The sequence below is a fragment of the Daphnia pulicaria genome, chromosome 9, assembly GCF_021234035.1.
Source record: "Daphnia pulicaria isolate SC F1-1A chromosome 9, SC_F0-13Bv2, whole genome shotgun sequence".
Taxonomy (NCBI): domain Eukaryota; kingdom Metazoa; phylum Arthropoda; class Branchiopoda; order Diplostraca; family Daphniidae; genus Daphnia; species Daphnia pulicaria.
The window spans coordinates 2543668-2563987 of record NC_060921.1 but is presented as its reverse complement, the minus strand read 5'-3'; the positions used below and the strand labels follow the sequence as shown (position 1 = coordinate 2563987).

At 40.7% G+C, this 20320-nt stretch overlaps 4 protein-coding genes and 3 long non-coding RNA genes across 13 annotated transcripts in view; 4 read left to right on the top strand and 3 right to left on the bottom strand.

The window, feature by feature from the left end:
• LOC124313778 overlaps positions 1-20320 on the top strand; it is a 311762-nt gene that overhangs the window by 180289 nt on the left and 111153 nt on the right. The gene's annotated exons all lie outside the window — the stretch shown is intronic.
• LOC124313335 (F-box-like/WD repeat-containing protein TBL1X) overlaps positions 1-20320 on the top strand; it is a 258370-nt gene that overhangs the window by 167082 nt on the left and 70968 nt on the right. The gene's annotated exons all lie outside the window — the stretch shown is intronic.
• Positions 312-10194, top strand: LOC124312834 (protein MTSS 2-like). 3 transcript variants are annotated; one of them, XM_046777327.1, is made up of 18 exons: positions 312-923; positions 1293-1354; positions 1762-1835; positions 3705-3789; positions 4522-4613; positions 4760-4986; positions 5342-5428; positions 5488-5595; positions 5661-5816; positions 5898-6104; positions 6229-6345; positions 6482-6716; positions 6779-7090; positions 7557-7706; positions 7906-8040; positions 8139-8282; positions 8358-8923; positions 9001-10194. In XM_046777327.1, exons 1-18 carry the CDS (start codon positions 846-848, stop codon positions 9292-9294), a joined length of 3129 nt encoding a protein of 1042 aa, XP_046633283.1. In that variant the 5' UTR covers positions 312-845; the 3' UTR covers positions 9295-10194. The 3 variants fall into 3 exon arrangements, with proteins under 3 accessions (XP_046633283.1, XP_046633285.1, XP_046633284.1); XM_046777329.1 differs by lacking the exon at positions 7906-8040; XM_046777328.1 differs by lacking the exon at positions 6229-6345 and having other exon boundaries at positions 314-923.
• Positions 10278-12364, bottom strand: LOC124313122 (sex determination protein fruitless-like). Of its 2 annotated transcripts, XM_046777861.1 has the most exons (6): positions 12028-12364; positions 11862-11945; positions 11405-11798; positions 11022-11342; positions 10824-10964; positions 10278-10762 (listed from the first exon to the last, which is right to left on the bottom strand). In XM_046777861.1, exons 2-6 carry the CDS (start codon positions 11871-11873, stop codon positions 10380-10382), a joined length of 1251 nt encoding a protein of 416 aa, XP_046633817.1. In that variant the 5' UTR covers positions 11874-11945; positions 12028-12364; the 3' UTR covers positions 10278-10379. The 2 variants fall into 2 exon arrangements, with proteins under 2 accessions (XP_046633817.1, XP_046633818.1); XM_046777862.1 differs by lacking the exon at positions 12028-12364 and having other exon boundaries at positions 11862-11964.
• Positions 12878-17884, top strand: LOC124313541. Of its 4 annotated transcripts, XR_006910730.1 has the most exons (13): positions 12878-12990; positions 13057-13207; positions 13279-13495; positions 13602-13907; positions 13991-14324; positions 14398-14881; positions 15974-16070; positions 16231-16234; positions 16301-16417; positions 16483-16571; positions 16696-16963; positions 17024-17145; positions 17366-17884. It is a non-coding gene; the product is annotated as an uncharacterized LOC124313541 (long non-coding RNA). The 4 variants fall into 4 exon arrangements; XR_006910733.1 differs by lacking the exons at positions 12878-12990; positions 13057-13207; positions 13279-13495; ... (2 more) ...; positions 14398-14881; positions 16231-16234 and adding an exon at positions 15075-15089; XR_006910732.1 differs by lacking the exons at positions 12878-12990; positions 13057-13207; positions 13279-13495; ... (2 more) ...; positions 14398-14881; positions 16231-16234 and adding an exon at positions 15853-15867.
• LOC124313711 lies at positions 17013-17359 on the bottom strand. The gene is made up of 2 exons (XR_006911016.1): positions 17231-17359; positions 17013-17173 (listed from the first exon to the last, which is right to left on the bottom strand). It is a non-coding gene; the product is annotated as an uncharacterized LOC124313711 (long non-coding RNA).
• On the bottom strand, positions 18164-19704 carry LOC124313544. The gene is made up of 4 exons (XR_006910738.1): positions 19559-19704; positions 18999-19121; positions 18464-18704; positions 18164-18402 (listed from the first exon to the last, which is right to left on the bottom strand). It is a non-coding gene; the product is annotated as an uncharacterized LOC124313544 (long non-coding RNA).

Below are 20320 nucleotides of genomic sequence, written 5' to 3'. Positions count from 1 at the left end.
AACTACTACTCCACTCGAATAACAAACACGCACGAGAGATCTCGGCGTTGACGATGTTATCACGCTGGCAACCAACACATTTTTCAGCCCGTCGTGCATATGGTCCTACGCTAAACATGTGCGTTTTTTTTTTTCTACCTCAAAACTTTCGCCCGAGAGAGAAATTTAAAAAAAGAAAAAATGGTTGGTAGTTTTTATTCCAACCGCTAGATGTCTAAAGAGTAGGCGGAGCTTCGATTTTTCTCCCCCCTCCCCTTTGATAGGCGAAACTGTTGTAGTAGACCTCCCGTGCGGCAGAGTTCTATCAAGTTAGTAGCCCCCAACGCGAGCTTCCCACCACACCGACGTGTTTGTGCTAGCCATTTTCTAAAATAACTCTATCTCTACCAAAGGAAAAGCTTGGTTTGAGTTGGGGATACACAAAATTAAGATTTCGAGTGGTGTGTGTCGATGAAGTAGGAAAGAAAAACTCGGTAGTAGTCTTCATCAAAGAAGCTGTGTGGTTGTTTCTGGTGTGTAACGGTGAAAGAAAAGTGTCGCCCTTAGGCTTTTTGTGTGTGTTTGATGCCGAGTGTGTGATAGCCCTAACTGTTTTGGACACAACACGAGGCGACTTACAGTTAAGTTGGCCATATATTTCTCTATTTGGGGCCCCACGCTGCCATCCCAAAAAAGGGGGGAAAAGAAAAAGCTGTTGTCGGAGTTTACTAACCAAATGGAGAGAACTGGAGTGAATTGGTAAAGAAATGTGGCCAACGAAAGTACAAGTTGTTTGACATTCCCCCCACTGGAAGGACGTTCGTAAATCTCAATTTGGAAAAAAAGAAAAAAGAACAACATTTATTATGGAGACACTAACGGTGGACAAGGAGTTTGGCAGCGCCATGGGTGCTCTCTTCCACCAAATCATCACCGACATGAAGGTAAAGAATGTTCTTCTTCTTCTTTTTTAACATGTGTGGTCGATATATATATTGTAACGGGAAGAGAAAAAGAACAAAAATGGTGGGTCTGCCGAGTTGTTGGTATATACAACAACGGTGGTTGTGTGTGTGTGCTGGGGTAGTTGTAGTAAACTTCCGGTGAAGCAGATGTTTTGAAGGGTCTTAAAAACTAGAACCGCCTCGGGCACTTAATTGCCCGCGCTCAGAAAAACACAATTTTTTTTCAAAAAAATTATCTTTTATGGGTGCGGTGTAGACTTGTGTGTTAGTTAAATGTTGTTTTTTTGTGTGTATATCAAGTTTTGAATGGAGAAAACAAGTTTTGATGGAAATTGATTATATTTACAGGTTGGCGCTCCACTCTGGGAAGATTTCTTATCGAAAGCCTCGAAACTTCACACTGCGCTCAAGTGAGTCTGAAACATTTGTGTCTTCTTCTTTGTCTTTGTTGTGTAAAATAAAAATTGGTCAATAACCTCCAACTCTTCCGGTCGACTGGATTTTTTTTTTTTATTTCCAACAATTGGACCCTGAAGGATTCAGGGAGGGAAGGTATTGATTTCTGCGCACAAAATTTTCATTCCCTCCCACGAAAAAGAAAAAGTTTATGGAAATAATAACAAGAAACATTCTCAATGTCATGGACTCCGATCGTGTTGCGGTTTAGACCGCAATGCCCCATCGGCATTGTGAGGTGTCAAATTCTCTTTCTGTGAAAACTTGAGAATGTCGTATCTTCTTTTCATCATTTTTATTTTTTAAAAAAGTTTGGTTATCTTTAATACGATATTTGATTCTTTTTATTTTTTACAAACAGATCGACGTTATCAGTCATCGCCGCCTATTTGGATGCCTTTCAGAAGATTGCCGACTCGGCTACCAACGCCAAAGGTAAAAAACCCAAATAATTTCCAGACAACAAACAAATTTCTTTGATGATATTACTGATAAAGAATCTTCTGACACCTGTTGAGACCACCTTGGCGAGACAGGAAAAATCAGTTTTTCCGCAATTTGTTTTCTGGGTTTTCCCGTTGTGTAGTAGTTTTGACAAAAAAGAATTGGCCGCCAGAGTTACATAGTAGCCAAGGTAGAGAGAGGCCGACGCCCCCTAGACGACGCTCCAGGGTTGCCGACGTTCCAACAAAACACAACAGAAGAAGAAAGAAGATGGGAAAAATGTAGAGTAGCGACGAAAGTGATCGATGATCATGACGGAATGCTGAACAAATAAAAAGCCCCCAAGGCTCTCTCCCTTATGAATAAATGCGATCGATCACGAACGAACGAACGAAGAAAAAAGGCCAAGCGAATAAAAGTCGAATCAATTTGTTTGACCTCAAGGCGATCTTCTTATTTGTATTGGGGGAAAAGAAATTCGATAATCTTTTTGGTCGTGTGGAATCGGTGGAGATAATTGCGAGAATTCACGCTCTCGTGATCGCCCATCCATCCGTCATTTTTTCTCTCTTGTGTCGTGAAGAAAATGTCAGCCGTGTATTAGCGCCAAGACTCTCTCCTGGACAATGTTCTAACCCCCCCTATAATATCTCCCGTGTCCAGTGGCTGCCTCCTGCGCGTGCTGGAAACGTTCAGGAGCCAAAAAAGAAGGAAGGAAAAACTAGGAGCCCCTGTGTGTGTAGGGACTAGGGACAGATCAATAACCTTCCCCCCTCCTGGTTTGGATCCATCACTTTCATTCACCCTCGTCTCTTGCTTTTCATCCGGAGCTCCTTCATTCCACGACTATTCTACACAGACCCTCATCCGCCCCCTTTTTGTTAGCCGAAAAAGTCTCTAGCGAACGAGAGAGTGAGGAAATCTAATAGAACACGACAAAACCATCTGCGAGTCAGGCCAGAGATACACTCGACTGTTGAATTTATTGATCACAAGGAGAGAGAGCCACTCGACGTGTATTTTTCTTGTCCATCAAATTTGGTTCGTGCACCAAAGAAAGAGGAAACCGCAATAGGGGACCACCTCATGTCAAACAAAACTCTTTTCTTTTAAAAAAGATGATGACACAACCTCTTTTTTTCTTATTGGTTTAATGATGATGGTACCAACAGCAAAAAGAAGAAGAAAGCTCCTAGTCTTCTTCTCACCAAAGCCACTAAGGAGCCAAGTTCTTTCTGTAATTCAATCAACGACATCCTCCGGAAGTACTACTTCTTTTCTTGTACATGGCGGCCCTTTCTTTCTCTCTTTTTACAAGGAATTTTTCCTCCTCCTTTGTGTGTTTCTCATTGCCGGATTCCGTGTACGGATGAAAATTGAATCAGTCACGATGTTCACCTTGTTCGGATGTTCAAATGACCCAACACAACTTTTTTGTACGATTTTTTAAAAAACAAAACGTGTAAAAGTTAAGATTTTTTTTTTACTCTCTCTCCCCCCTTGTCGTTTCTCTCTCTATTTATCCAGCCACCATTTTTGTGTGTGTACATTCTATTTTCGGTTTCTCTCTCTCTCCTCAACACCCCTCTGGTGTGTGTGGCCCCCTCATCTGAAACGTCAAAGTCTCACCCTCTTTGCCACGCGTGTTATGTAGCGTTCATAACAAACGCCCTACTTTTTTCTTTTATATATATAACTCTCTGGTCATCAGCTGTTTTTGATCTTTCATCCGGATGTTCTTCCCTATTGGGGCAGACATCAACAACCATCAAAAGAAAATATCTGTCGGTTTTGTCTTCATTGATTTTCCATTTATTTATTTTTTCTTTCTCTTTTGTTGTTGTTGTTGTTGTTCCGCAGGAGCTACCAAAGATATCGGCACGGTCCTCACGAGAATCTGCCTCCGCCACAAAGCCGTCGAAGCCCGGCTTAAAACATTCACCAGGTAAAAATAAAATAAAATAATAATAGGTGGCCAAATAACCCAACAACGACTTTTGGACAGCTTCACTTATTTTGTGTGTGTGTGTGTCGTAAAATGATAATACCCGTACGTCGTCCCTTCTTGCACCCCCCTCCCTCGGCGGGTCCACCTCGTGTAAATTGGGTTCCACATCACAGTCGACTGAACCAAATGTGAAACTAACAAAATGAAATTCCTTATAGAGAACCAAAGGGGGGGGGGACTGTTTTTCGTAGAAGAGCCCTACAATAGTTGGAACAAAAAAAAAAAGCCCGGTAGCAACTTTTGTTTCCTCGTTTCGTGGACTCACGTTTCACGCGTGAACGGTCCAGTAACGAATTTTTTTTGAACCCCGCCCGGTTTTGTTACTTTTCACAAAATGATGATGAGGAGGGAAAATTTTTTGTTTTTTTGTGTGTGTTCCAGGTAGGAAGGGGGTGGGGAGACGTGCCTGGTCATAAAATTAAAAAAATAAAGGTACCCGGGTTATTGACACACGCACGCATACGCACGATTCCCTCAACAAGCTGCAAATCCATATGATTATAATTTGATTTGGAATAATTGAAAAGGACAGGTTGGAAATATATTAAGTGTTTGTTGTGTGGCAGACGACGTGATCCTTCATACTAAACAGTTTTGAATATTTTAAGAATTTATTTTTTGACTTTATAAATTCCTGGGAATTGAATTTTTTCTGATGACATTTTCTAGCGCCCTGATGGAGTGCCTGGTTCTGCCGCTACACGACAAACTGGAAGAATGGAAGAAAATGGTGGTCAACCTGGACAAAGAGCACTCAAAAGGTACGTGAGAGAAATGGGGAAACAAGAAGAATCGGCCGTGACTTGGCACAATCCCCGCACATGTTTTGTACATTTTCTTGATCGAGTTTTCTTCTCCTTTTTGTTTTTTCCGTTCGTCCCTTGGGGGGGGGCTGGATCTTGTGCAGAGTACAAGAAAGTCAGAGCGGATATTAAGAAGAGAACGGCGGAGGCTCAGCGATGGCAGAAGAAAGCCAAAAAGATCCGGAGTGGAATGGCTGGATCGACGAACCAGCAGATGAACGCCGGCAACACCACCGTTGGCGACCGTCAACTCAACGCCGCCAATCAGGAGCTACTCCGTGCAGCTGACGCCGCTCAAATCGACCTCAATTCACGTCTAGCCCTCCTCCAGGTAAAACATTATTTCTTATTTATTTAACTTTCCCCTCCTCACTCTCTTCAAACAGAGGGGGGAGATTGAAAAAACAAACAATAAGGAGATTATTATTGAGTCAAAGCTCATAGAAAAAGAATCCTAGTAGACGAAAAAAAAAGTTGAATGAAAATCCAAATAAGGACTTATTCGGTAATCTGACGCTAGAGGCTATCCTCCCCCCTTCTTTTATTTTCTCCAGTCACTGGACTATTGATTATTGGTTTTTCTCCTCCTCCTTTTAGTGTTCTTCTCTTTAGAAATTCCCCCCCCCCTGCTGCTTCCCAATTTGATTTGAATTTTCTCATTTAAATTTTCTGCTATTTTGGAACAGGAAACGGAGAAACAGGCCCTGAAATCGGCCCTGGTCGAGGAGCGCAGTCGCTATTGCCTATTTGTCGCCTGCCTCAAGCCCGTCATGGTAAAACAATCAATTCCGGCGGAAGGAAAATGTCTTGACAATTTGTTTTATTTGTACAGAGTGAAGAAATGTCCATGATGGCTGAATTGAGTCACCTGGAGGAGATCATTACTCAACTGGACAAGCACACGGCCGACCCGTTCTCATTGCCGTCATCAACCGAACAAGTAAAAAAATTAAACTTAAAAATATCCTCGTGTGTCACACATTTTATTTGGTCGACATCCGTCAGATGATTTCCGAGTTGAAGGGCACGACAGACCACAATCACTGGGCTCTACAGACGCCACCCAGCAGTCCCAGTTCACTGGGGTCACGCAAGTCTTCCATGTGCAGTTTGGGTTCGATCCACAGCTCGTCGAGCGGAAGCGTCGCTTCTCATTCTCAAGTAACGGAAATGGAAACAAAAATTGAAAAACTTTTTAAGAAAAGCTAATTGAATTAAATTAAATTAAATGAAATGAAACAGAACCAATTGATGAATTCGCCTAGTCATGCGATGCAGCAACAGCAGCAACATATCCGGCACCGATCGCTTTCTCAAGTGGCCGGAGTCAACGCCGGAGTGAGACTGTCTAGCGTTTCTTCTCAAGATTCCGGTTTCACGTCTCAGGACACGCTCGTTCTTTACAGACCCAACTCATCACCGCCCTCTAATCAATTGCTGGCCCAGGAGGTACTGTGCCCCCACCACCAACAACTTTTTTTCTCTTATTTCTTTTTGTGTCTGTGTGCGTTTGTTCCAGCAGCTTTTCTTTTCTGTCGATCTATCATTTATATCTTCTTGTGAACACAAAAAGGTGGTACTGGTTTCTTCCAGCAATTCCAGCGGAGAGTGTTCGAGTTCCAACAGCAACTCGAGCACGCCCTGCACTCCTTATCCACCCGGAATGGGCTCCACTTGGCCAAACCTTCAAGTATATTAACACTGGGCTAACTAACTTTTGATATCTCTTCTTCTTTTGCTTTTGCTTTTGTTCGCTTCTTCTATCATATAACTTTGATGAAACGGAATAGATTTTTAAATTGATTTTTTTCGGGGGATATTATCAGGAGACTGTGCAGTTTGATCGGACGGCCAGCAACAGCAGCCACATGGTGATGATCAACGAGAGGCCGCACACGATTTCGACGGCCTACGAGAAAGGCCACCACCAAAGAGCGGCCCTCTCCGTCTACACATTCCAGCCGCTGGAGCAATACTCGTCGTCGTCGTCGACCACCGGACAAAGTTCGTGCGCCAGCAGCACCGACAAATTCGACCGGACCAACAATTCGACGCCAACTGGTCAGTCGAATTCAACTCATTTTAACTTTTTTTGTTTTTAAATTTAAAATTTGAATCAACAGAATCGCCGGAATACGAAACGTTGAGACGTTGTCGCGAATTAAAGGCTGGAGGCAACAACGGAAGCGGGAGCCAGGAGAGTCTGGGAACGGGCGGTAATCAGAGCACCGCTGGGCGCCCGCCTTTACCGCAGCGCTGCTCGTCGCTGGAACGTCCTGTCGTGCCGCCGCCGACGGCCAAAACCAAACCGGAGAAAGTCAACAAGAAAAACTCTTTACTTTTACAGCAGCAAAAGCAGAAGCAGCAGACGGAGGAGAATAATCAGCCGGCATCCTCAATCTTGCCCGACTTTCATCAAGCAGCGCCTGATATGAGTACGTGTGTGTGTGTCCCGTCTCTATTATACACAATGCCCTCTAGGGGGGGGGCCCCGGCCAGGCCACTTTATTCTCCTCTTCATTTTACGCTCGTCGTGCTGCTCCCTATGTGGATCCATCATCATCCGCAGGGGCTATAAATATATAATTATATATCCTCCATTTCTCTGAGCTGGTGGGGGGTTAATTCCGTGTGTGTATTCTTCCTTTTTTAGTTGGGCGGCCATTTTGTTTCCAACGAAAAAATCGATTCAAAATGCTTCGTTAGTCCGTAGAAAACTTAACCGCAATCAAGTGTGAACAAACGCAACAACACAAAAAGCCATTCGCCTTTTTTTCGGACGTCGTTAAAGGAGTCCGTTCTAATTATTCAAACAATTGAATCACGAAAAACAAAAGAAAAATGGTTTCTTTCTTTCTTTAATTTCTAATTTAAAAATTTCCTTTTTTTGTTTTGTTGCAGTTGTCCCTCAACCGGTTTATATGAACGCCAGTGAACTTCGCCAGCAACAACAACAACAGGCGGCCAACTGTGCGATGAACGGAGACGATCCGGCTTCTCACGCCATCTACACATCGCTGGCATCGTGCACCGTTTATGAGGACGGTCAAGGTATTTAGACTAGCTCACAACGACCGCATCATCTTCTTTTGTTTTTGTAACTCCGCCCACCTACTCTGTTCCGTCTTTAATTGTTTTTGGCTGCTGTTATATGTAGATGATCGTCGTAGAGCTTTTTTTCTGTTGTTGTTGTTGTTGATTATTATTTTATTTTTTTGTTTTCATTCTACTCCCGCATTGGACACGATAGCATGTTCGTGTCATGGCCCATCAAGAGACTCGATGTGGCGCCATCCTCCGTACCAACAATCCCTTCCTCTTCCTCCTCCTCCTACGGCTTGTAGTAGTTCAAGGCCAGTTTTGCGCAGGCCGGCCTCATTTTCAGGTACCCCAACAACTTTGTATTCCGGTTTTTTATTTTTGTTGTTGTTGTTGTTGTTGTTGTAGGCGCGGGAAATTTGAATTTTGATTTGATTTTTCAAGGTTATGGCGATCAAGGATCGATGGCCGGATCGGATTGGAATCCCAGGGGTAGTGTGCGCATGTCGACCATGAAAAGGACATCCATCCCGTCGTTTGCCACTTTGCATGAAGTCAGTAACGTCGACGAAGCTCATCACACTGATGGTAACACAAAAAAAACAACATTTGCCAAAATAACAATTTTTCCAAATGGATTTCATAATTCAATCCATCACGTAGACGTCGTCGTGTGCGCTCCGCCTCATATTCCGGAAACGAATGCGCCCCTGTCGTCATCCGTTGACGAGATTGATTTGGCCGCCTTACCTCCTCCGCCGGATTTCCTTCTGGAAACGGCCGAAGAAGATGTCGGGAGTAGTGCCGCCGCCACGCCGGCAGCGGGGGCGACGACAGTCACGAAAGAGGCCATCATTCCGGAACGCTCGCTGAGCGTGGCTGACGCCGTCAAAACGTTGAACGAAATACGTCACCAGCCAGCCAGTCCGGGCGTGGTCCGCCGTGCTCAGTCGATGCGGGTAACTAGCGATTCATCATCGTCTGCTAGTGCTGGTGGTGGTGCTCCGCCGATGATGATTCCGCTGCAAGGGCGTGGCCATCCACCGCCCGTATTGGCTAAAACGCTGGGCACCACGCCCAAAGCTCAGCGCCATTTGGACCAGCACCACGCCCACCATCATCCGACGTCCTCGTTCACTTTGAATACCAAAAACATGACGTCAAAAGCCGGGCCGGCCAATCACAATAAAACGCTGCCCAAACATATGCCCAGTCATCCTTCAAATTCCGTAAGTTGCACAGCAGTTTTACCATTCAAAAAGTTTAAATCGATTCTAATTGATTTCCTTCTTTTATTTTGGCGCAGGATTCCGGCGGCGGGAGTAAAGTCGTTTCGGGATTGTTGTCCAAGTCGAGTTTCGTCCATCAGCTGAACGCCAAATTAGCGCAACAGCAGCACGGGCACTCGCCAGGTGGCCCGGCCGAGTCCATCTCCCAGCAATCACGCAACGCTCGCAATCACCACGACGGGCAGCAACACCAGCAATCCGGCGGAAGCGATCACCACCGCGAATCGCTCATGGATCAAATCCGTCGTGGCACTTCACTCCGCAGGGCTCGATCCACTTCCGATCGCTCATCCCCCCATTTTAAACATTGAGAAATAACCAAGTACGGTGCGGAATTATTTTTTTCAAATTTTTTCGTTTCTTCTCGTGCGGATGTGTTTGTTTAAAAAAGGCAGCAGCAGCACAGTCAGGGATTTACCAAGTGCCACTAGAGCCCCCTATAACCCACCCATCCCATTTACACTTAATCACCTTTCCTGCCCACCTCCCCTAACTGGAAATTTAGTTATTAGGACGGTTTATGATTTAATCTCTCGCCCAATTTTGTTTGTTTAATTGCCGTAGATCTCCGCACGTTTCTACCCCCCTTTAAAAAAAAAATAATCCTTTTGGGTTTCAATGTAAACGTGTCGTTTGTGCGTGTACACAGAAGAGGTGCGCTATTTCTTAATCGATATATTATTAAAACAAAAATTGTTGAAAGATGAAAAATTCTTTCAACTTTTTTTCCAAACTATTTTTTTCCGGTAATTGTAGATTTCTCTTTTTTTTTGGAAACAATTTCATGTCTGGTGTAAAACAAGTCTCGTCCTCCTATGGAAACTGCCCTCCCCCATCCATTTATTCATATCCATTTCACACATTTTGATAAAAATTCGCATTGGCTTAGAAAATTTCGTTTTCCATCAGTCATGGACAATTTTTTTTTTACACTCCCCCCAATCATCTGTCGTGTTTGTTCTTCATTTAAAAAAAAAAAGAGGCGGCGTTTATTAATTTAAATTCATTTTTTTTTGTTTGTCATCTAATCGCAAAATTTCTTTGCGCATTTAAAAACTAAATTCATTTAATTATTCCTTTCTTTTTTGCGTGTGTTTCACACTATGTTGTATAACCCCGAGTCCACTCCCCCCATTTAATTTCACAAAATTGAAAAAACAAAAAATACTTACAAAAAAGGAAAACAAAAAATACATTGTTTTATGACAAAATTTTTATTTTCAAAATTAGGTTTTTAATGTTTTAATCGAAAAAAAAAATTGGGAGAAATTCTTTACATTTTATTTTATAAGGATGAAAATTATCTGTAATATTTTTAAAGTTTAGTTTTCTTTTTTTAAGTGAAGGAACGTATTTTGTTGTAGAGAGATCGCGTGGGTGTTGAAAGTAATTACGATTAAAGTTGATAGTGCGGATGATGGATCGATGATGGATGGTCGTTCTCCGTGTCGCTGTTGTACGAGTTGTGAGCGTTTTCCGCAATGCACAGTCCCGGCTCGTCGTCAGAGTCTCGGTCGTCGTGATCCGGATGATGTGACGGCTCCTGAGGCGAGCGGTTGAGCGACGGCGGAGTAGTTGATTGTTTCATTCGCGGAGCAGTCGACTGAGTTAGATCCAGCGGATTTCCACTGTTGCTCTTTTTAGTCCGGCGAGTTTGACTCCGCTTGACTCGCTTCTCTTCAATCTCCGGATGAGTATCCTTCCGGCGGCGGTTCTGGAACCAGTGCGACACGTTCTGGGCAGTCACCGACATTGAAGTCCGAGATTTGCCACTTTGATCTAATAACATTTGATTATTTTTAGTTGGACATTTCATCTCTAGTATTGCGGATGAATTTACCTGATTGTGGGACTCTCGACAGCTGATTGGCGTAAGCTTGGCACTGGACAAGATTGGGATAACGAGTTTCTTTTCCGTACCAATTTTCCAGGTAGACAATGTGGGCTGGATCCCAGACGAGTCTCGATCGCAAAGCTGGACCTGAGTTAAATGAATTAATAACGAAATTTTCGAATAAATAATTAAGATTTTAATTACTTGGTCCGACAGATGTCGATGTTGTCTGTTTAGTCGATTGATTTAATGGCGTCTGCTGTGCCAAAACGGATAGGAAAGCGGCCAGTTGCTGTTGTTTCTGTTCATCGTAATTTGCATGTTCGGGATTTATTCCGCCATGCGGCGTGTGAAATCCTTCGTGATCGGAACCCATTTCATCTTTGATTTCCTGGTGAGATTTGATCACATCTTCGACAACATCTTTCTTCATCCGCTTACGAATGGGTTCGCCAGTTGGTTCCGGTGCAGGTGGTTCACTACATCCACTCGATTCCGGTGGTGAATCAACCGGCTCGTCAATATCTACGAAAAAATAAAACTTAACCTCTACAAATTAAAACTAGAAAAATTAAAAACAATTTTACCAGGATTGAGTCCACGAATTTGAAGGATTCTGGCGGCGTTGATGATGCCCGGAAGCGTTTGGTAAGTGACAGTCATACTCCCGCGGTACATGAAATCGACGAGCACTTCCAGGTCTTCAAAGTCGATGTCGTTAAAGTAGAGCATGGGATTGGTGTGCGATTGAACGGGCAAATGGGCCGGTGAGGTCAGCAGGTTTTCCAAAAGGGCCGAACAGGCGCACAAGACGAGTCGATGGGCGCCCAAAGTTCTGTGGCCGCTGGCCAACGTCACGTCGAGAAACAATTTCTTCTCCCAGGCTCGTGTCATCGTGTCGGCCAATTTCACGTCGTGATGATGCCAACGAAGTGTAAATTCAGTCCCGTTCTCTCCAGCTGGAGACGAATCTTCCCTCCTCTGCACAGCCATTTTGAGCCATTAAAGTTAAGTTTATAAAAGTTAAAAATGATTTGAATTTACCTCTAGTTGCATGACGGTATAATTCCCAACAAAATGGAGATGATTTTCTTAGAGTGTCTGTACTAGTCCACGTATAAACTGCAACTAAAAGAAAACAAAAGTGTTTGAACTTATCTGTGTGTGACACAAAGGTTTTTGTTCTCCCGGAGGGGATGCAAACACATACGACAGATGAAAATGACGTAGCCAATCGTCTGCCACTTGTCTGGCGGCCTTGAGGGGGCTAACTATCGAGTAGGGGATTGGCAATGAATTTTGGTTCGTCAAGAAATATATATCTCTGTGTGTGATGTGTGTTATTAGGAAGAAAGAACCATTTCCCCACGTCACTCAAACACAACCTTTTGTCGACCTTGTCTAAAAATTTCAAATTTATCAAAGGGGGCGGATTTCTTTTGGAATTTTGTTCGAATGTCATCAACGTTGATGGTCGTTAGTTGCGTGTGTGTGTTAACCCTCACCCCTGACATTTTTCTGACAAACAAAAGAGCCTAAACCAAGGCCGGTTTGTTTCAATATTGCACAATATTTCCACGTAAATCTGCAGTGAGGCGCAGTGAGGTCAGCCATTTTTCTTTTTCTTTTCCCGCCAATTAGAGAGAAATCTCATCTTGATGAAACATTTTTTTTTGTTTGTTTCCGTTTGGTTACGTTGTCAAAACGCTGAAGATTTTCTGCAACTCAAAAACTTTCTAGATGATTTCGAAATTTTCAATTTCCTGGAAATCGATTTCGAAATTTCCAAGAAAAATTTATTACTGGCATCTGTTAGTGGAATTTCGTTAATTTGATTTGTGAAACCCCAAACTATTTTTTTTCAAATGAAACCTTTGTCATACGTGGGAGACATTGACATTTTAATTTTAATTGATTGTCGCGAATTCCTTAAAATATCGATACTTAATTGGATTGTTTATTTGTTTGGAAATCGATTGCAGTCATTGACGTAGCGCTTTCACTTGACCGATTACTCACGCCAAACCAGATTAATAATTGTGTTATGGGAATTAGATATTTTAGAACTTGTGCCGTGCGTGCCTGGGCACGCGATGCACACGCTTCCAGTCGACTGGATTCCCGTTGCTCGTCGTCACAAGCGGATGAAAAATGTCGCCGTCATTCTACTTCGGTACTTTTTATACCCCCTTCAAAAAGAGAAAAAATAGTAAATCTTAATCTTCTTTTTCTCTTAAAGATTTCAAAAAAGAAATTCAGTTACGCCATTTGTAATGATCAAACAAAGTGTTATTATTTGTTCACCATTTTTCTCTGTGATTAACGTTCGTTTCATTCGAATTAATTGAATGTTGGCAATCAAGTAGAAATGGGCGACTACCACAGTTCAGGTATTTAAAAAATTTGTTCAGGTAATTTTGTCTAAAAGTGTCTGGACTTTCACTTTGATGGTATCCGACAGAGCATCAGCACCCGGATGTTTATTCTAGTGTGCATTATCCTTGTTGGCAGCGCTAACAGTCGATTAGCTACAAGATTCACGTTGCGGTGACGAGAGAATTCATCGACATGGTCCTGCAGTCGGTGTCAGGTAGTTCAAAGGTGTTTTTCTGATGAAAACGAATGACGACACAATTTTACGCCGACGGGGACAGACGGAACCGGATTTTATTACAAAGGTAATCTCACCTTTCACAGTCACGGAACATTGAACTCCCAAATTTTAATTATTAATCAATTTTTTTTAAGTTTTAATTGAAATTTGTGCATCAAGTAATGAAATAGAATTAAATCTAAATAGATTGAGGATGTGTCGACCGATTAACCGGAATCCGGATCGTCGGTGTCGAAAAACATGTGACCCATTGCCATTTGTATCCTTTTTAACCCGTAGAATATTTTCACTTCTAATTGGATTCTGCTCGATTCACACCCTAAAAGGATATTGCGGCTATTTTGGCCAAGTTGGACACAACCTGGCGACAGACACAACCGGGGCTTCGCTTCCGGATCAACATTTTTATTACCAAAAAGTTATCGATTGCCGACGATGAAGCCATCAAAGAAACCGAATATTATGACACGGATAAGGTTTGATACGCATACCCGTGTGTCTATAATCTTGTTATTAATCGGTTCCTCCTCTCTAATTTTTGTGTAATTCTTTTGATTAGGAAATATCGATCCCAAATCTATTTCGTTCAAAATTACTAACAAATGGCGGCCAAATTAGACAGGACTTTTTGTCGACAATCACCGATGGTCACGGTGGGGCAGCACCGGCTTCAAGTGAAAATCGATTCGCTTTAGTGGCGTAACAATTTTGTGTTATTACACAGCGGAGAAACGTGATGACGCATGAAAATTGTCCGTGATTACCATCAAGCAATTCCTTATACACTCAGGTGTGTCATTATGAGTTAGCTTATTATTTTGTTAGTTAAATCCAAGACTATGGCTTCGTCGTATCAGCTGAGGATCAAGGCCCAGCAACAGCGAAGGCTTCAGGTAATACTTGACAAAATCCTAAATACCTTGTTAGATCGATTCGGGTTTATTTTCACCAGACATTTTATTACAGGTACACGGATCTGGCGATGTCGTTATGAAATTCTGTGGGGGGGGGGGGGGGTAAGCTGGAGGATGAATTTGCGATTATCATTGGAATGTCATGAAATAATGCGAAGGCTATTGTCATCAGTGTTGATGATCTTTCTATTTTTGATCTCCTCATCAGGTAATTATCCGTAATCAATAGCGTGACAGGTGTGTCAATAGGCAATTAATGGAGAACCGCGGCCTTCTCTCGAGGCTATCTTGATGGCTTCTTTTTCTTCATGGCCAAGGACAATTTCATGGATGTAATCCTTCAAACTGGTGATTGATAGCTCGGATTAGATGGTACTAATTTTCTGGTCGAGAAAGATTTCACTTTTTAAAGGACGGAGAGAATCTATTGCCGATAATTGCGCCATTTCGATACGAATAGAACTTCCGACGGCTGCGGTGGTGGCTTTTTGGATTTTGATGAAGACTTGATACAAATTTGGAGTGGAGAATATTACGTGATTATCAAATTACCTTTTATTGTTAGTTATTGACTTATTTCAATTAAGTGTGTCAACAAGCTAGAGCGGACATTTTTTTCATGTTATTATTGATAAACGTTTCTTTTTCCTGACGCTAGACGGCATAGCCTTTGATCATTTTCCACTCAGTTTTATTACGTTTACTTTGCACATCTCTGAAGAAATTTCTCGCTGGAAATTTTGGGTAATGGCTGTCAGTTTCTGTCACATCAAAGCTCACTTGTTAGATTTTTAATAATTTGTGTTTTTTTTTTACTTCCGGTTTTCTCATTTCTGTCAGTAGTTTAGTAAATATTCATCTGACGCACAAAAGAACCACATATTCGTGATTTTCGTCAAATTCTTGGTAAAGTTCATCTTTTTTTTTCTACGTACGCGTACTTCCGGTTTTGAGAATTTTAGTTCAGGAAAAATCGCGATTTTGACAAAATTTTTGATTTCGTTAAAATTACACGTAATCGACCCCAAATTTCACGGAGATCACGAATATTTGGTTTATTTTGTCGGCAGCTCAATGGTTAATGCGCTATCGCTTACTTCCGGTATGCTTCCGGAAAATTTGCATAAAACTAGCAAGTGAGCTTTATTCTCTGTACTATTCTCAAGATTTCAAGCTAGGTTTAAGCAAATAAAAGTGCACCGTTCAAGTTATACAAGTAGCTAAAGAACTGAATTGCTTTAAGTTACATGGCAGATACAGAACTGCAGCCCGATAGCCAGTGCGGTGAAAACTTTTTTGATATCCCATATATGTAGGCAATAATGTTTTTTAAGATCTTCAATATCACTAGAATTCAAAAATTTTACGTTGTGTCTCACAAGGCGCGTTTTTGGGACATGAAGTGTCAAAGGTGTCCAATAGATGACATAGGTGTTCTTGTTTATCATGTGATGGCGGATTGTTGGGTGGTTGTCAAAAGTTTTCATTAATTTTTCCATGAAAGTTACCGATGAATTCATCAGTAAATTCAAGTTTATTTCTGTGCAACTTGTTTGTAATGTGATTTATTCCGTATGTGTGTTGGATCACCTTATATATTTCTATTATTACGTGTTGCATGCGTGTAGGAAGGAACGCGAAAGGCAACTGAAACTACAAGTAGCCTACCATCAATTCTTTGATTAAAATCGCCGTTCTGCTGAATGCTTTATCCTGTTGATGCAGGTAATAATAGCTTAGTCACAATTCTTTGAATAACTCTTTACATTTTTAGTTCATATTCTATTGGTAATCTGGAGTTTCTAATAATGTTGGTAGATCACTAACCCCAGCGTGAACAACACATGTTGTTTTTTCATGTTTTATACAAATAATGCATTGACAGACAAGTATTATTCTTTCTTGAGAAATTTGTTACTTTTATTTCATGCTATCTATTATTTGACATAATACAGGCCATGGGTAATCTTCAGGTTAATTGCAGCAACTTGGGACTTGGGAGAAGTCCTGTGAAAAGACACAGGGCTCATGACCAGATTTGTGTTTTTTTGAATGTTCTATTCAAGTAGTAGGTAACAACTAACTTTACCTTATTGCATGAATGTGAATATTAATTGAAATATTTCCTTTGCCAAAGTTAGTTGGAACCCTAACTCAAACACAGACAACACATTGCTGCTGCCTTACGGCCACAGGCAGGAAAATGATTCTTTTCTTCAGAAAATGGTAAGTTGTATTTGTAGTCTTAAACCCCCCATACTTTTTGTTACTATTATAGATTTTTATGTTGAAAAAGTTACGGAAAATGATCGGAAATAGCCGAGTTAATAATTTGTGTGTTGTCTCATAGGGAAAACAGCTTTGATTGATTTTATTTGATTTCCGAAAGCTATTTGCCTATTTGAGTAATCTGGTATTCATCCTCACTTGATTCATTTCGTGCCAGTAGTGAAAGGCGTGAAGAATTCAAGTTTAGCTGCTGCGTGCTGTTAGCAAGCAAGCAATCCAATTGATGTCCACCAGGTGGCGCGAGTGTCTTTAAGGCCCAAATTCGGCCATTTTGTTCCTTGACGCAGCAGAAGTGAGATGCCGGTCGTGACGTTTCCCAAAATGAAAAGGTATTTCTTGTCAATTGACTAGGTTAATGGAATGTAAAATTTCGATGTGTTAATTTTCAGGTGATTGATCTTACCACTTTGCCATCTGAATTGAAAATGCCTGTACATTTGCCGAAATGTCGTGCCTCGTGTGTCTCGCTGCCTGTACCCAGTCGTACGTCTCATCCCATGCAACAGCAAAAGTAATTATTTTCTTCAGATTTCCTACAACTATTTACTACTACTACTAGAGATCAATTTGCTTTGCTACTGTAGAAATTTGAATACCTTTCCAACTATTACTTCTTTCGTTAAAATTGCAGAAATCAAAGCTATTCTGTTTTGTCTTACTCCTTATCTTTTGTCGTAAGAGTCCAGTTAACTTGTGTTTCCCGATGGTAATTTTTTTGTTTTCTTCAATAGGTCTAACAACCACGCTGCACGCTGCAGCCAGATGGTGAAAGGTGTGATGAAGAAAACCAAACGTTGTATGCAGGATGTGGTGCCAGTGTTATCCAGAAGTAGCTGTGCTGGAGTTATTCCGAAGCAGCTGAGCCAGAATTTGTCCAAATTGCTGACTTCAAAATTTTAACTGCTTTCATTTGTATTTTTTGCTTTGCAAGTGGTATCCATGGTGCTGATTTGAAATATTTTTATCCCCTTTTATTTGTGGTTTTGCTCTGCCAGTGAGTTGCTGACTTGAATTGGTTTTATATGTTGTCTTTTTTCCTTTTTACTTGGGCAGTATACGACTGTGGCAAACTGATTCTATGTCAGTTTTGATACAGTCGACAACTGCTAGATTAAATACCGGCTTTCCGCACCAACAAAATAATAACGGCACATGTTATTATCGCGGTTGGGAAAGTCACAGGCCCCCCCTCCCTGGGGGCCATAAAATATATATGTGGCTATGTTAAAAGAATAAATATTGTAAAATAATAAAAGGATTTGTTTTTAATTTTATAAACAAAAAATATGGGCTCAATTAACATCGCCAATTTTTTGCGAAAAAGACTTAGTAAAAATAGATGTTAGCAAATATTAAATTAATAAAAATTTGGGCTGAGTAAAATAATTTTTCAGAATAATAATATTTGTATAATGGTTGCATGATTTTAAAAAAAGCAGGAGTCAGTAGTTATGATTTCAATAATTTATTATTTTATAACGAGGTGGTATTTTTGATAATTTCAGGTTGTTAAGGTAGATGTAAATTAATCAGTACACAACATTTTTATGGTTTTAACTGAGCATTCTCACAGAAAATATAGAATCTTATTGCAATTACCCATCCACATAACTACCTAAGAGGAAATTTTGTTTACTTGGGGAAAGAGAGAACAGATATGAATTGGCAAAATCTCTAAGACTAAATAATTTATCAATCTCTTGAAGTTCAGCAACCTTTTCTTAACTTCACCAATGGATCAAGTCCGGAACGGCGCCGATCGATTGAACTGAAACGAGAATAGAGAATTAGTTATTAATAATTGAATAAAACTTTTCATCCAGCATTACCTCAACATTGATACAGGTAGCAGAAGAATACACCAACAAATTGCCAGAAAGCCATCAGACAACACCTATTATTTTGCACAACAGCTCAACTCTGCATGGACACCAACATGGTAAATTGAAGTATGATGTTGAACTGCAAGTCTGTAGAAGATCCATTTCAGTGCACCTCTCAATCAGAAAATGACTGCCACACCAAACATCACAACCACGAACAGCTCAAACTTTCTCTAACCAATGAAACCTGCAAAGCAAAAGCCAAAAGTACATTAATAAACCAATAACATTTTCAAAATTATAAAATAGATAATTTTAGCTGTTTAATAAAAATTCTCAAATAAACCAAATTGTAACTCTTCCCAAGGTGATCAACATCTTTTCACAAATGCTTATTTGAAACAGTTAGTAGTTGTCAAATTGCTTCTAAAACATGAATTTTAGGCCCAACTCGAGTAAATTCTAAACAAAGAACACAAATGGACTAAAATTTTACAAGATGCTACCCAACTGAAGTTGTCTTATTACAAGTAGATGTTACCATTTCAGCTTGCCTAGTGTGCACCTTTTCATCTCACAACATGGTAGAGGAATCATCAGAAGCTTAGGATCTTATCTCATCTTGTTGATTTGGCATTCCACATTGAGAACAATCTCCACCAACCTGTCACAAAAAAAATTAGATTAGTTATTGACACTTTTCAAATCATTATTAATGAAAGTTCATGTCTTCGCAAGCTCAATTCAAGGGCATCTCTCAATTGAAAAAATTCACATAACAAATCACAGAAAAATATTCACAAATGACATGTAACTTTAGTTTACTAATGTTTGATAATTGGTAATAAAACAGCTCAATTTTCTATCAGAAACCTCACATAATTTTAATGTGGAAACAAAGTCATAGAATCATTAAGTTACTTTACATTATTACTTGTACTGTTCTATAGTACTTTGACATGACGAAGCGTGCAACACTCAGCAAGAGACGACATTTTAAACAAAGTGTACAACAAGCATGGCCACATTGAAATGACTGGTATAAATTTAAGGCCACGTAAATTGACCGTGGAAAACATTAAGAATTAGAGTAGGAATTACCTTTTTTTTATGAAGAACAATTTCAGGAATGAAAGTACCCAGCAATAATGACTAGAGTAACCTTCTCGGTCAGCGTCTCGGAAGTAAAAGAACGACTAATGGTTTCTCGTCCAAAACTGTGGTGACCCCCCCTCCAGTACATCCCTCTACCAACACAGACTGAATAGTTCAATCCCTAAACACACTGAAATATTTAGCCACCTAGTGACAGCCCTTAGCATCCACGGACGATAGAGTGGGACGGAAAACGAAAATATAAACCAAAAATGTTCGTCATCTCCGTGAATGAAATAGATTTAGTAGGGAAAAAACAATTATCGAACAATTAACAAGTGAGCTTTGTTGGTGGAATAGTTATCATCAGTCATCACCAAGAAATTACCACACAAAACTGCCGATACATTTTTACAGGATGTGCAAAGTAGCTGAAAAATAAAGCCATCGTTAGCCAAAAGAAACGCACAAGGAACAGTGAGTTCGTTTGCGACTCTCAAAAAGGGCCGATTTAGAAATTATTACACAGACACAGAGTTTAAAGCTATTAGATTATTATTAAATACAATCTAAGAAAATAAGTGAAACAATTTGATACGATTTAAGAAAAAAATAGTTTCTAAAAATATAGCCTTAAAATAAAAACCTAATCACCCATTTCATGTTTTAAAAAGAAATGCTGATTTTCTTTGAATTTCACAAAACGATTAGCATTGGCATTAGGCTAACGAGAGGTCTTTCTTCTTCGGCGCCCTAACAACTAATGCG